Source organism: Pungitius pungitius, chromosome 7, assembly GCF_949316345.1.
Source record: "Pungitius pungitius chromosome 7, fPunPun2.1, whole genome shotgun sequence".
Lineage (NCBI taxonomy): Eukaryota > Metazoa > Chordata > Actinopteri > Perciformes > Gasterosteidae > Pungitius > Pungitius pungitius.
The window spans coordinates 19,843,640-19,858,983 of record NC_084906.1 but is presented as its reverse complement, the minus strand read 5'-3'; the positions used below and the strand labels follow the sequence as shown (position 1 = coordinate 19,858,983).

The 15,344-nt window shown below is 44.1% G+C and overlaps 1 protein-coding gene across 1 annotated transcript in view; it reads right to left on the bottom strand.

Moving 5' to 3' along the window:
- LOC119216974 (ephrin-A2-like) overlaps positions 1-11,087 on the bottom strand; it is a 35,713-nt gene extending 24,626 nt beyond the window's left edge. The window contains exon 1 of the mRNA XM_037470244.2: positions 10,185-11,087. Within this exon, the coding sequence (XP_037326141.2) occupies positions 10,185-10,348 (164 nt within the window). The 5' untranslated portion in view covers positions 10,349-11,087. The remainder of the gene's footprint in view (positions 1-10,184) is intronic.
- Positions 11,088-15,344: the final 4,257 nt, after the last annotated feature.

Here is a 15,344-nt window from a genome sequence, read left to right as displayed (position 1 = left end):
ACTCATTTGGAGAAGTCCACGTCCGCCGATCGCGTCACATCCAGGAAAGCACTCAGTGGTTCTTGTAATAGGAACAATTTATTTCTGCGGTTGATTTTTTTTGCCACAAGAAGAGAGAAAAAAAAAAAAAAAAGAACTTTCCAGAGACGTGGAGTGACGTGATGATGATGAACGGGGGGGTTCTGATGGAGCCGGTTCTCCCGCTGGACTTCTTGGATCGGGTTTCACGTGTGAGCGGCACCTGAAGCAACAGGCCTGGTTCTGGACACATTCCTTCATCACTGGGTTTTTTTTATTATTATTTTTTTTTAAATAATGTCCATCAGAGAGAGAAACGCTGCTGAAACCACGTTTCAGGTTTATGTTCCGACCACCTTTTAAATTATTTACAAATTGTTTCTGACTCATCGGGTTTTCTCATCGGGCCGTCTCTAAATACAAGAATACCCATGAGCCTTGGCTGCTGTTGCCATGGAGAGGAGCACTGATTTTAAAAGGTTTGTCTAAATGTGAACCAGAAACTGAACGTCATCTCCACCACAAACATTCGATAACTAGCAAACAAAGATGTGACAACTGAAATGTTTTAGTACTTAAAATTGTACACAAGCCGTACAAGACACACACACACACACACACACACACACACACAAACACACACACACACACTTTTTTTTAAAGGCCAAAAAAAGCTGCAAAAGATCTTCGGACACATTCCATGAATACTGAAAAAATATGTGTTTTTAACAGGGTTTACATGTGTTCAAACATTTTTACATGTATTTACGCTTTACCTAAATGTACATTGTTTGCATTTAGACAATAATGTTTATGTGCAAGTTACAATGTTTACATGCATTTAACAATGTTTACATCTACGTAATATTGTTCATCTGTAAGTAAAATGTTTACGTGTATGTAACAATGTTAACCTGTACAATGTTTATTTGTATTTAACCGTGTCAATATGTATCCAACATTGTTCACCTGTATTCACAACTACGTTTATACCTGTAAAAATAGTTTTTATGAGTTTTGAAGGACTTGGAGCTGCACGTTGTGTGATCTGAGGGATGCGCGGCTCGACGACGGCGAATCTGTGTGACTTTAAGGTGAAAAGGCCCAGAGAGGAAGAAGAAGGAGACTCATGTCATCGCTCTGCTGCAGTGCCTCCGAGCCAGGCACCGACCTGCCAATCACCGAGCCGACCCTTCACCCCCGACTTCCCCGGGCCGACCCGTCCTCGCAGCTGCTCCTTTCTTGTCATTGTGTCGTCTTTTCATTCAGCGAGCGAAGGTCTGAGCCGCCCGACCATTTCCATAATCTCCATTAAACACTTCAAATGGGCGCTATAAGAGCGCTGCCATCTGCATAATCCCATTAACTCCACCGCGCCGCCGCAGCCAGCAGGAGCTCCGGCTCAGGTGGAAGAGAAAGTGGGACAGAAAAGGCAGATTTAGTGTCTGTCAGGTTTGTGAATGAGTGGAAAAAAAAAAAAAGGAGGGAGAAGAAGAGGCCTGACGGTTTAGGGCTGGGCGGATGGAGGCCGAGCCAAAGGCTGAACGGAGGAGAAGAGGGGAGGAATCTTTGTTGGGGGGCTTGAAAAGCTTCATCCTGGTGTAAATCTGCTGGTGCTTCCCCTCCGTCTGGGGAAAAGTCCGCTTACAGAGTTCCTCGTCTCCCCCCTTCTTCTCCCTCCCTCCCTCCCTCCCCTCAGACGGGGGAAGAAGGAGGAAAACATATTCACGCTTTCTGATGACAAGAAAACTAGGTCAGATTTAAATTCAGACCAAACCCTTGCGTTTCAGCGCCGACGCTCGTAAAAAAAAAAAAAAAAAAAACCCAGCAGCTGGCGACCCGCTCGCCTCCCAACCAACCGGATCCCTTCATTCATTCCTTCGGCCTCTCAAGGCAAAGATCCACGCGGCGGAGAGGTGAGGACGGAAATGAAACATCCATCACGGATCAAAAGGTCGATAATAATAAAGAAGAAAAAAAAGCGGGAAACCGGTTGGGTGATTAATTAACTCCAGACGGCTCCTGGGGGGAAAACACTAATGAAGCACAGGGGGGGGGGGGGGGGGGGGGGGGAATAAGCGTCTCTGTTTGCAGGTCGGAGAGGAGACGGATGATGTGGGGCGCGGTAATAAGGGTCAGAACATGTCTCCTGATGAGCACGTTTTCATGTGGAGGAACTCTGCTGCAATCGTTTTAGGGGAATCAGAGTTGATGATGATTTATGACTGATGGTTTTAGGTAAAAACATCTGAGAAGTCACCGCTGCCGTCTCATGTTTCTCGTAAATCAAACGTCCTCCGAAGGACTGAAAATTGGCCCCTGATATTTGTAATGATAAGTGTGTGTGTGTGTGTGTGTGTCTCGTTCAAGAGATCATGATGTCAGTGACTCTACTCAATAAATAGAAGCTAAACAAAACCAACCCCGTTGACTCTTTTTAACCATTTTTCATCCTTCACGACCAGAGAAACCGTCCCTGTGGAGCGATTCTGATTTCAGACATTCTTCATTTAGTTTAATAACGACCATGTTACGGTGTCACCTTTCCTACAGGACATATCGCATTAACCATTGCAAACAACGGAATGAAATAAATATTTAAGAAAAAGACTTGAAGGTGCTTTAACAAATTGGGAAACAGTTGTCAGATTATTGAAAGTTTCCAGATTTGTGTGAGTAAACAGAATAAAGTTGGTGGACTTTGGGCGTATTGATTCGTATTGATACAGGTAGCATCCTCCATCACACCTTATATGAGATGTCAAAAATAATGCTGTAAAATTATTTTGAGAAATAACTTAAAAAGCAGAAAGAACGTCAGTTTTGATTATTTATTTTGTTACCAACACTGGTGGAAGAAAAGGAGCAAAATCAATAAAGAGAAATCCAGGTCCGGTCCGGTCCAGACCCGGCTCTGATGACGTGTCAAATAATAAAAGAATAAAAGGCAGCATTGTGGTCTCTGCTTTGATTGGTCGTCTCTCAATGATTTATGAGCCTTCTCCGAGCAGGAATTCCAGGTCATTTATAATAAATAACAGCAAACATGAAAGAGTTTCTGCTCTGACGAAAGCTCAGAGGTCTGCTAAAAAATATACAAAACATAACAAAAATGTATGCTCAACGTATGTATAAATAGAACATTAACAACATTTAGGAAACCACAGAGAAGAGAGAGTTAAAAACATGTCGGGTCCTTCTTTGAATGCAGCTGAAAGCGGTCAGAACCACCAAGAACCAGACAGAACCATGATGCAACCAGTCGGGAACCAGTGAGAACCAGACGCGACCAGTCAGAACCAGATGTGACCGGATCCAACTGGATAGAAACCAGCAAAGCGTCAACGTGTTTCTCTTGTTAATTTAGTTTTCTGTTCAGCACGAAAATGATTTATAATTCAGAGCTGCTGACACAACATGAATGAATGTGTAATCGCTCTCACAGGAACCAGAACTTCTGTTCAATCAACTTCAGCGCGCAACCTGCCGAGCACCACATAGACATGTGCATGTGTGGACGTATTTAGCTTAGCATAACGGTTCTGGGCCGGAGGTTCGGGTCACATGCCGATTCCTCCAGTAGGAACCAGAGCGGCTGCTGCTGGTTCTACACCTGCTTCATGGACCACATGAAGAAGATCCCGATCCAGACTTGCTCCAGATCAGCTCTGATGAGGTGGAGGAGGCTTCAAACAGAGACAACCCCCCCGCCCCACCCACCCATCCACCCACCCATCCCTCCACCCGCCCTGCTGTCACCAGGCAGAACTCGAACGCTCCTCATTAAAATCCACCTTCACATCAATGTCACACCAGACTCAGCAGAATAAAACCCAAATACAGCAGTTAGATTTATTCACTTCATTAACTGAAGGCTCAAGTTGACACTGAAAATAAAATGTGGTTATTATGAATATAATATTGTTTCTGCATCCAGAGATGATGTTTAAACAGAATCATTATTGGTAATATTTCATAATAAATCAGGTTAAACGTGTTTAATATACTTTTGTGTTTTCACTACGTTTTATCTGCAGATGCTTCTGTCAAACATATTATTTTCTTTGAGGAGAACTTTTTAAAAATGCATTAAGTCACAAATCTGTGGTTGAAAGAATTTTTTTATTATTTTATTTGGGTTGAAATAAGTTTTTAAAAAAACATTTTTTCCACACTCAACTAATTTTTTGACCAGTTTTGGATCAGTCATTATTATTACATTTAATTTACTTAATTTTAATATTAAGACTTGTTAGGGATAACACGGTTGGGCCTAGTATTACATTCACTTCCAAAGGAAATTATTAGGGAAATATATACCCATAAATAAAAAAATTAGGCTTTTTCCAGGAGTACGTTTTCTATAATTCTCAAACTATGGAAAACCAACAAGAGCTTTTTATTCTGACGCTGTTTAAACTTTGTTCTCATCGTATATTTGTTAATGAAAAAATACAAGCAGATTATTCTAACTATCATCAATAAAGAAAATAACTTTATATTCATTTTGTATAATCCGATAAGAACCCGATGTGCTGAACAGGACTCTGAAGGTCTCGTGTTCAGGGTCCGGCGGGTCTCAGTAAACCCTGTGGTGAGTTCAGGCCGGGGGGGGTCTGGAGCACACGGAACCCGCCGGGATCCGGTTTCAGTTGACTTTGAGTTTTAACGCGTCATAACTTCATGTCACGTTTTTTAAATCTCAACGCGATTTACTTCATACTATTTGAATAATATTTATGCTTTGATCAGGAGACAAGAGATAAAAACATTATTCATCTGAAAAATCCAGAGATGATTTTTAACATTTCGAAAAAACTCTGGAGGAGATTCAGTAGAGAAGAAGAAGAAGAAGAAGAGTCCCGGCAGGTGAGCAGGTTAAATAGCTCAAAGTTTCACCCACAGCTGTGTTTTATTTATTGATACACACCTTTTGTTATGAGGCCAAATAACTGGGATTAACACGCCGTCAGTGAACTCTACAGGACTACGTAATCCTGTTAGAGGGACACCTGAGCTGCTGCTAATCCTGTTTAAGGACACACACACACACACACACACACAGCTTATCTCCAACGGTTTCCACTTTTGAACATTATTGATTATCATTATCGTGTCTATAGGTACACATCAATATGGTGATTGAATATACGTATATTCAGATACTCCTATGACGGTATATTTAGATCATACATGTAGAGATATTTTTGGTCATTTAGACTCCACAAGTCCAGATCAAGACAGTCAACACTACAACGACCTCAGCGGAGCCTTCAAAATGAAGCTGAGACCAGAAGTTTTTACTTCATCACGAGAGATTTATTGAATCGATTCATCTAAAAAAAAAAACGACGTGTTAAGAAAACTGAACTGAAACGTCAAATGTGTTTCCTATTTCCTCCCAGATGAAGTTTGATTTTCTGCACGATGGATACGTTTTGATCAAAGTACGGAGACGAGCGCTGAAGACAAACCCGTCATCAGCTCGGGACCTTCAGCGGGAGACGGAAGTTTGACGGGAAGCAGACATTTTCATTTAAGTCCTTAAATTTAAAATGACGTCATTTTGAGGGGTTTTCTTTTGCTTTAATTCACGTCAATAACGACTATTTTAAAAAGCTAAACAAGGAAGCGGTTTGACTGCATGTGGACGAGGAGGTGACCGTTGAGGACATTGAGAGACGTTTCAGGGAGACTTTTCTGGCTCCGTGTCCTCGGATGTCTTCACAACGACGTCCTGTTCACTTTGGTCTCAACAGAAACACTTAAAGCTTCCTTCAAAACTCTGAATCAACATCTGAACGGATTCTGTTTGTTGTGTTTAAAGACATATTTGTCAGATGAAGATCTTCTGTCGGATAAAATCCAATGACAGATGTTTCTGGCTCATTTCATCGTCTGAAATGTACAAAAAAAACTCGCTTACGGGACAAATATTTGAGTCTTTAGGACGGAACAAGGGTCCGAGTGTCAGTGCGAGGCGTCCTCTCTGCAGGGGGACGCCGCTCTCGCTCTCAGGAAACGGCCGATTGACAGCCGGACAGTCGGCTGCTTCTCGTTCAGAAATCCCATATATTTTTCTTTCCATTCCTTAAATCTCAGGCCGCCCCGAGGTCAAAGGTCAACATCTGCTCAGAGCCCCTCAAAACACTCCAGATCCCTCGACCAGGACCCAACGGACCAGATCGGAGGACAGACTGGAACCAGCCAGCGGAGACGGCGAGTAACGCCGCCGCGTCCCGTCACCATTTCACCTCATGGCGCCATCTTCACCATTTCAACTTGTGATGTCAATGAGCACCCTCATGATGTCACAAGGTCACGATGTCCCTCGTGACGTCATGAGGTCAACCTGTGATGTCAGGCTTTGAATCACATCGGGCGTATTCATGTTGCATTATTCTATATTTAAATAATAAGCAATGCAATCATTCATATTTGTAGCCTTTATTTCGGTCCAGGGATTAGGGATTACGAAATCATCTGAATATTGATTGATTGATCAGTTTTATGTCCTCAGTTTTGACTCAATCACAATCAATCTGAACACATTCAAACAGAGCTTTTCTTGACCCATAAACAGTCCGTCAGTTTCCCCCTCGAGGCTTCATGCTACGCTACGATATGCTAAGCTAAGCTAGGCTAGGCTAAGCTAAGCACGCGCTGAGTTCTGACTCATGGGGTATTTTTCTTTGGTTGTGGTTTGTTTCACGAGAGGAATGTGAAACAAACCACAACCTTCACAAGTTTCTCTGCTCGACTTCTGGTCCGACCTGCTGCTTCTCATCAGAACACAGGGAAAGGTTGCTGCTCTTCACCCTCCTCCTCCTCCTCCTCCTCAGTGAGCTCCGGCCAGGACTTCAAAGTGTGTGTGTGTGTGTGTGTGTGTGTGTGTGTGTGTGTGTGTGCGCGCAGATGAATGTGGGTCAGACATTAAAATGCATGAGCGGGGAGCAGAGAGCATGATGAAGTGCTGAGACACGAGGAGGAGAGAATATAAAAATAAGTGAAGAGGCTCTGACAGAAAGTCTCCCAGCTGACACAACGCTGACGTTTCATTGGTCCAAAATACCAACACAAATAAAAAGAGGAGGCAGGTTGCTGCAGGAAAAAATTCTTTTATCATCTTTATCATTTTTATGTCTTATGTAGATTTTCACCAGCCGGCCAATCAGAAGCCGCTCTGCATCCCTCGAGTCAACAACTCTAAACAGTTGGGGGGGGGGGGGGGGGGAGGGCGGCGTCTGGTAGCTCCTCCTCCTCCTCCTCCTCCTGCCTTTACTCCTCTGACTGCGTTTACGGAGCGAGGCCGTGATAAAACGTGTCGATATGCAAACGGAGGGATATTGATGTCGTATCGTTTCTACTCTTCATTACGTTTCATTACGTTGAAGAAAATCAGCTTATCGGTTAAAGAGTTTTGAGCCGAACGAGAGACGGCGATTCGTTCTGTGATTTAACCATCGTTGTTCCGTAAAACTACAACATTTGTTCTGTAAAATAACGGTTTGTTAAGTAAATAACTACCCGTTTCCTTAAATAACGTTTGTTTCATAAAAGAAACACAGTTGTTACGTCAGAGCGGATCGATTTTTCGGTTTTATTTTTAGTGGATTTTTGTTTAGTTAAACGGAAAATGTCATCGCTTTATTTATTCTTTATTTACACCTCTGTATATACACATACACGAATAGACATGTACGCACATATACATACGTACATGTATATACAGTATATTTATACACACATAATATACCTTTATCAAATATATATGTGTGTACATTTAACATATGAATACATTGATATGAATGTAGATATTTACATTTTATAGACGAGGGAAACAGGACCAAAATAAAAATGAACATTCACTGAGGCGTAAGAGAAATAATTGTTGACGTTCGCCGATTCAAACTGAAACATTTTCAGGTAATTTGAGTTTTTAAATACACAATGTAGGATTTAATAATACAATAATGAATCAATAAATCCACAAAGCGCTACGAGATCCGAATGAAGTCATTTCTCAGCAAACGGTGTCATCATAATACAATAAAACATGATGTGACATTGAATGAATTTCATCACCTTGATGGCGGAGAGAACACTTTGGTTTTATTGGACGTCGACGCTGTGAATCATCGATTGGTGTCACAAACAAGAATTTATGATCGGACTGTTTTTTTGTGTTAATCGGTCGTCAAACCCCAAAAGCGCTCCTTCTTTACCTGTCTGGTTTTTGTCTCATATTTTTAGGAATATTACAACGTCTGATGCATTTTTCCGTCCAACGGGGAAGACGAGACGAGTTCCTTTTAAGTTTAAAGTTCCACTCGATAAAAAAAAAAAAAAAAAACGTTTGCGAATAGTAGGAATGCAGTAAAAGGACAAAGTTTACCTCAAAGCTACTTCACACACACTGAAGTACTACGAGGTGTGAAGTATTTTTACTATTTGCTGATCGAGTGCTTCACAATATCAAAAGATCGATTCATTGGCATTGATAAATAAACTGGATCTCAGCTGTGACCAAATGTGGTCAGCGGATTCACACTGGGGGGGGGGGAGGAGGGATGCGACAGGAGTACCACAGAAAGAACTATGGGAATACTACAGAAAATACTGCGGCAATAACTAGACGAATAACTGCAGAATGTACTAAAGGAATACTGATGAGAAACTGCAGAAAATACGAGAAAATAACTGAGTGGAATACTGTAGAAGATACTAAAAGGAATTCTGTGGGAAAAGAAACTGCCAGAAATATTACTGGAATACTGCTGAAAACACAGTACTACGGAATGGTACAAAATGTACTACAGGAACAGTGAATAAGAAATGCTAAAGGAAAACTGCAGACTGCAGGAAAAATAAAGGGAATACTGTAGAATATAAGAGGAGATTTACTTCATGTCCCGCAGGGACATTTGTCTTGGGCTCCGAGTCGATCTACATGCATAGAACATAGAACATAGGATGTGGAACATGGATCATAGATCATGCATAAACACGCATGAATACACATGTTGACAATAGTTACGAATAATGAAATAATAAAACCAGGAGTGATGAACACCAGATGTTCCTGTAGAAGAACTGTGGGAAAACTGCCAAAAACCAAATGTACTGCTGGAGTACACTGAAAAAAACTACAGGAACGATGCAGGAGTACTGCAGGAGTACTGCTGGAATACCACAACAAGAGTACCAGAGGAAACTGCAGGAATACTACAGAAATAGTGCAACGAGGCTTACATCTGGAGGACCACACACACACACACACACACACACACACACAGAATGAAAAATGGAACATGTGTTTGTTCTTTAACTGTAACGTCTCTGATTTACTTCCTTCCTGCAGTAAAACCTCCAAAATAAAACTAAATCTCTGCGAAAAATAAAGCGTTATCGGACAGTTCAGAGTGCAGCCGGCCAATCAGAGGGCAGAGTTCAGTACTCATCCTGAAATATTACAGAAAAACCACAGAAGAAGAGAACAAATGACATGTTGGTGTGAGAAGTCAAAGGTCGGGCCTGTAAGGGGGGGCCGAGGGGGGGCACTGACTGATAAATGATCTATTATTATCATTAATAGTCTCTCTGTAATCCATACGTCATTTTAAATCTCATTTAGATTCATTTTAAGTGAATATGGTTGTTTTATTCATTTTTATCATCAACGGAAGAAGGATTTTTATGAATTATTTAAATTATTGATTAACCTTGCTGATTCTACTGATGAACTGACTTATCAATATTTTATAAAACGATCATTGTGACGTATTTTTTACTTATGAATTATTATTGATTAAACAATGTTTCTTTTACAGATTTCACATAATCAATTTGTGTTCGTTTGTCAAAGACCAAAAACAATACATTTCAGGAAATAAAAACTGAACACGTGTTTGGTTAAACAGCTTCAAATTAACATGTTCTTCACTTTAAATCTTATATTTTCCAAACGTAGTCAGCTTGAACCGAGACCACATGGGTCCAGATAGGTCCACATGGGTCCACATGGGTCCACCACATTGGTTTCTGAATGCAGATCATTCATTATTTAAAGTGTTATTGTGATTTCCTTGAATCCGACTCAAACTTGTTTCTATTTTCTCAATTTAGATACAAAAACTAAAGTGTTTGAACTTCCGCCCGGGTCTCACCTGGGGTTGGAGCTGTTCCAGAACACCGCGTACCGGTCCGAGATGAGCCGGTCGTCGGTGACGGCGGAGCAGACCCGGAGCAGCAGGCCGAGCAGCAGCAGCGACGGCGGCCGCCCGGAGCGCTCCATGTGCGGCGTGGCGGAGCGCTGCGTCCCGCCGAACATCCGGCTCTTCTCTTCAGCTCTGAGACACGCACGGACCGGAACCAGAACACATCAAAAGCCTCCGAAGAGCCCCGCGGACAAGGATTGTAGATGAATCACTTCTTCTTCTTCTTTTTGTTGTAGAAATCAATAATCAATAGTCATCGCTGCTTCATTCCCTCGCGTTCAAGCTGGTCGTTTCCCGGCAGGCTCCGCGGTGATAATCCATTCTACTCCAGGTCCCCCTCCTGCAGGACTAACTGTCCAAAAGTTGCATGGCTTCAATCAATCAGAACCGAGTCGGATCCGCAGCAGGACTGCGTGCACGCAGAGACCCGGTCCGCCCATGTGCGTCCGGGTGGACTGAACCCGGGAGAGACCGGATCAGAGTCCGGGTCGGTCGCGGGGATCGGGTTCACGTCTTCAGGTCTGTGCAGGATCGCTGTGGAAGTTCAAGACCTCGGCCGTCAGTCCGCGGCGGGTCTCCGGGTCTCCGATCCCGCTCTGCCGGATCCTGGACTATCAAACTTTCCGTGCGTCTCTCTGCCGCTGCAGAACAGAACAGAGCCGAGCCGAACAGAGCCCAACAGAACCGAAGGGAGCCGAGCAGAACCCGAGAAACAGGACAAAGAAAATAAAGTTACTCAGAGCTGCAGGAGGAGCGTTTGTCTCCGTCACCGGCTCCGTCCTTACTGCTCCCGGTGCGACCCGCGGGGGGGCGGAGCTAATAGTTCACGGGGCTCCCTCTCTCTCTCTCACCCTCTTTTTCCCCCCTCTCCCTCTCCCTCTCTCTCTCTCTCTCTCTCTCTCTCACCCTCTTTTTCCGCTCTCCCTCTCTCTCTCTCCCTCTCTCTCTCTCTCTCTCACCCTCTTTTTCCCCCCTCTCCCTCTCTCTCTCCCTCTCTCTCTCTCTCTCTCTCTTGTCCCTTTTGTTGTCTCATCCCTTGTGGACAGACGTCCCCTCCGTGTCCATCAGAGCATGGTTGAGGTCAGGCTCTTGTTTTAAGAATGCCACCCCGACCTGGTTCGTCCCAGGGGTCAAAGGTCAAAGGTCTTCCCTCACATGTAGAAGTGTTATTACTCAAGTGAGGTACTTGTACTCTACTGGAGTATTTTTCCATGTGAGGCAACTTTTTGCTCCTGGTCCCGTGGACCCGCATCAGATGGTCTCCAGATGAAGTCCCGGGAGTGTGATCAGGACTCAGAGCGCCCCCTGCAGGATCACCTCTGACAGGGTCCTCAGTGACAACGCTTCCTTTTTCACAATAAAAGCCCGAAGCCAAAGGACACGATTGTCCAAACGGGGGAAACCTAAAAGCCATCATTTCATCTCCGGCGGATTTATTCTGCTGGATTCTTGCTCCTCTTTTGTTGTAAGCACACAAAATACACTTATTACTGTTATCACCTTGATCAAATGCATCAGCAGAGTAAATATGTTGTTCCCGGGCAGGCTTTTATTATGAAACATTCAGGCAGGAAATTATAAATGAATTGTTATAAAAATAAAGGAAAAAGAGATCAGTCATGTGACCCATGTTTCTCTGTGTTTGAGTGAACTTACATATTGAATGTTTTATTGAAGGATGCAGTGACGAGTCTCCTCTCATCCAGTGATTCAGCACTCATACATATTTCAACGAGGAGGAGGAGGAGGAGGAGGAGGAAGAAGACAGGGAGAGAGAGATGAATCTTTAATTCTTGCTTTTAAAACAGGCTCACGGATTAATGGAGCTGCTCTATTAAACTTTCACAGGGTCTCATGAATAAATGCAGAGCGCCGGGCGTTCAACATCCACTGACCACGGAGAGAGAGAGAGAGACGTTAAAACATTACATCACTTGTTCTCACTGCAGCTGGATGAAACATCTGGTGACACATGATCCCAGGACCTCCCCATCACACCTTGTGTGGTGCTGACTACTGGTTAGACTGGTTGGCTACAAGTTGTTGGCAAAGGGCTGGTGGTATTTTAGTTCTACTACAGGTACTACTACAACGAGTATTACTTCCACTGAACTACTACTTCATTCCAGTGAAGCTCTGAATTAGAGGAGAATTTGATTCAAGTAGAAAACTTAATGTCGGTTCATTGGCTCTTCAGTTAATTAAGTGTTGATTAAGTTGTGATTGGTTGGATAATTTAAGCCCCGCCCCTTTAACGACAACGTGACAATGACCAGATTTATAAACTCTGGTTTGATCTACTGAGTTGATGACCAGTTTAGAGGTTCTAGTTTTTAGTCCAACCAGAAGATCCGCTGCTTTGTTGAACTCGGTTTCTGGTACAAGGACCAGGTCCATGGACCTGGTCAGAGGTCCATGGACCTGGTCCGAGGACCTGAACCAGATCCGACATCCAGCCATCTTTCTTTACCAGTTTTGAACTAAAAATGAGGCTTCTTTGTGTTTTTTTCTGTCAAGCCTGTTTGTCCTTGCTGAAGGAGACGGTCTCTGCAGGAGTCCGACAGACGGACGCACGGACAAAAGAGTTAATGGACTGTCTGCTGATTCGTCCATCAGCCTTTAATTGACCCGCTGGCTGTTTGTGTGTTTTTGTACTTGTGTAGCTATCCTAGTGAGGACCTTCTTTGCGTCCTGAAAAGTGAAGACACATTGGCTGGTCTCCAATACTTCAGGTGCACCTTCAAACGACGGCTCTGACAGGTTCAGATTGGGTTCTGGGTTGGTGACCGCCCCACACACACACACACATCCATTTGCCAAGGGGCACAGAATGCATGATTAAAATAAGTGTCTTCACTATAATGGATGTTCGTGGCCGTGTGTTTCCATGTGATTTCAAACTAAATTAAAGGGTTAATTTGCAGCCCGGCGGTTTATTCACGTCTCATCGCACGTGAACAGAGGTACCTGGCGGCCGGCCGGAGGACGCAGCGACCCCCCCCCTCTTTCCGGAGGGGTCGCCGAGTGAGACGGCGTTGTCGACGGGAGGCCAGTGAACCTGAACGTTTGCATAATACGCCTTTTAGGCAGAAGCGCCGGAGCTGTCAGCCGGATGCAAAGCAGCCCGAGCCGTCCCCGGTTAAATCCGCGATGCACCTGTCAGCCGGACGGCCATTAGCCGCACGCTGAGACTCTCTCCTTCTACTCCGCGGCGTTTCCTCTCCTCCGCCTCCAGCACGCGTGACTGCTCGCCCGGGCAGGCACGCCGGCCCGAGCGCGCCGCCTCTCTCCAGGATAAGCCGCCGGGGCAAGCCATGTTGTGCTTGTTTACGGCGGTCACTCTGCGGGAGCAGCCGAGCGGAGGGTTCGAGGAAATGTGGAGGAAGAGATTGGCTCGGAGGTAGTTAGCTGGTGTGTTTTTTCGGGGACGCGGGAAGCGCCGGGCGGAATTAGCATTTAAAGTAGTCGCCCACCGGGCATTAGCACACCTTGTTGAGCTCAGCCAATATGCTCCCCGCTGGTCCCAGAAAAGTCACGAAATATCCAGCACATCACTTCACGATCCACATGTTCCTCGGTAGTGCTGTCACCACAGAGGAGCGCTGGCTATTTAAGTTAATATCAAAACAAATATTTTTCTCATTATTTGGGAAAACTTCGGATAAAGTGTCTTCAACATTTAAAAGACACCAGCCAAACGGGTCGGGTGGTTCCTGGACTGGCCGGATCAGACCTCCACAAACACAGCGGTTGATGTTTTATTTCCGACTCTCCGCGTGAAATGGACTGAAGGACGTTCACGGGCCGCCGTTGAGACCAGGAAGGTCCCAAAATACAGTTTACTGGTCAGAATGCTCAACCAGTACGCCCCACAGGAGATCCCACTGCAGGCTGCTAGGTACCAGCGTTAGCCTAGCTAAGACGTTAGCCTAGCTATGACGTTTGGCTAGCTATGACGTTAGCCTAGCTATGACGCTAGCCGGCGCTTTGACACAGACAGGACTCACGTTATAGCTCTTTACACTGAAGGGAGGTGATCCAAATTAATTTAGATAGTTGATTTCAATGATAATAGTGTATTGATTGAACAATCTCCACGCTAGCTTCCAGTCACGCCATTATGACACTTTTCTCAACCCAAAACATGTCAGATTCCATCTTTGACCAGCATGCTTCATGTGTTATAGGTGCATTCTCTCTACTTTCCACCAGGGGCGACTCCATCTGGTCCTATAGAAGTCTATGGGAAAATGGCCGCTTCTCTGTAGTGACCACCAGGGGGCGACTCCTCTGGTTCCATAGGGGTCTATGAGAAAATTACTTTTCATTGAGTTTACGGTCTCAATCTCTATGTTCATGTCTTTTTCAATACATGATGTTCACTTAGTGATTGGCGGGTCTCCGCCTCACTCCGAGTCCTCATGTGGTCGCTTCCTGTCCGCTGGTCCCATAAACTAAAAGATGGCGACGGACAAAACGGCAAACTGAGCGTTTCAACTGAGACATGTACTTTACTTTCCACTCCTTCTCAGTGGGAAATGTACTTTTTATTTTATTAATTAACTAAGAATTGTTTTGTTCTTTTACAACATTAAAGTGATGAACACTTTCTGATCCGAAAGCTGCTGCAGTTTGATTTTGGTGTTTCAGTTATTGTGTTCATCCCCAGAATGTGTGTGTGTGTGTGTGCATGCGTGTGTGTGTGTGTGTGTGTGTGTGTGTGTGTGTGTGTGTGTGCATGTGTGGAGGATTATGTTAAACGTTTCCTGTCTGACAGCCATGTGAGAGTTGACCAAGCTGGCGTTTTTTTTTTTTACCCACAATCCCTCTTTGTTCCACTGTGTGTCACCGGTTCAACATGGGGGGGTAGAGGGTGAAGGAGGGTGGGGGGGGGATAAGATACGGATATGAAGTTCCTTCAGTCTGTAAAGCTTCAGATCTCGGATTGCTTCACTTCTTCTGTTTCATTATCTTCCTCTTGGAGGTTTACGTATTGATTGACTGATTCATGGATAATCGGATAGAAACAAAAATGCTTTAAAAAAAAAAAAGACATCACTTTCCACAAGTTCCACATTAAAAAATAAGCAGTTTACAAAGAAAAATAGT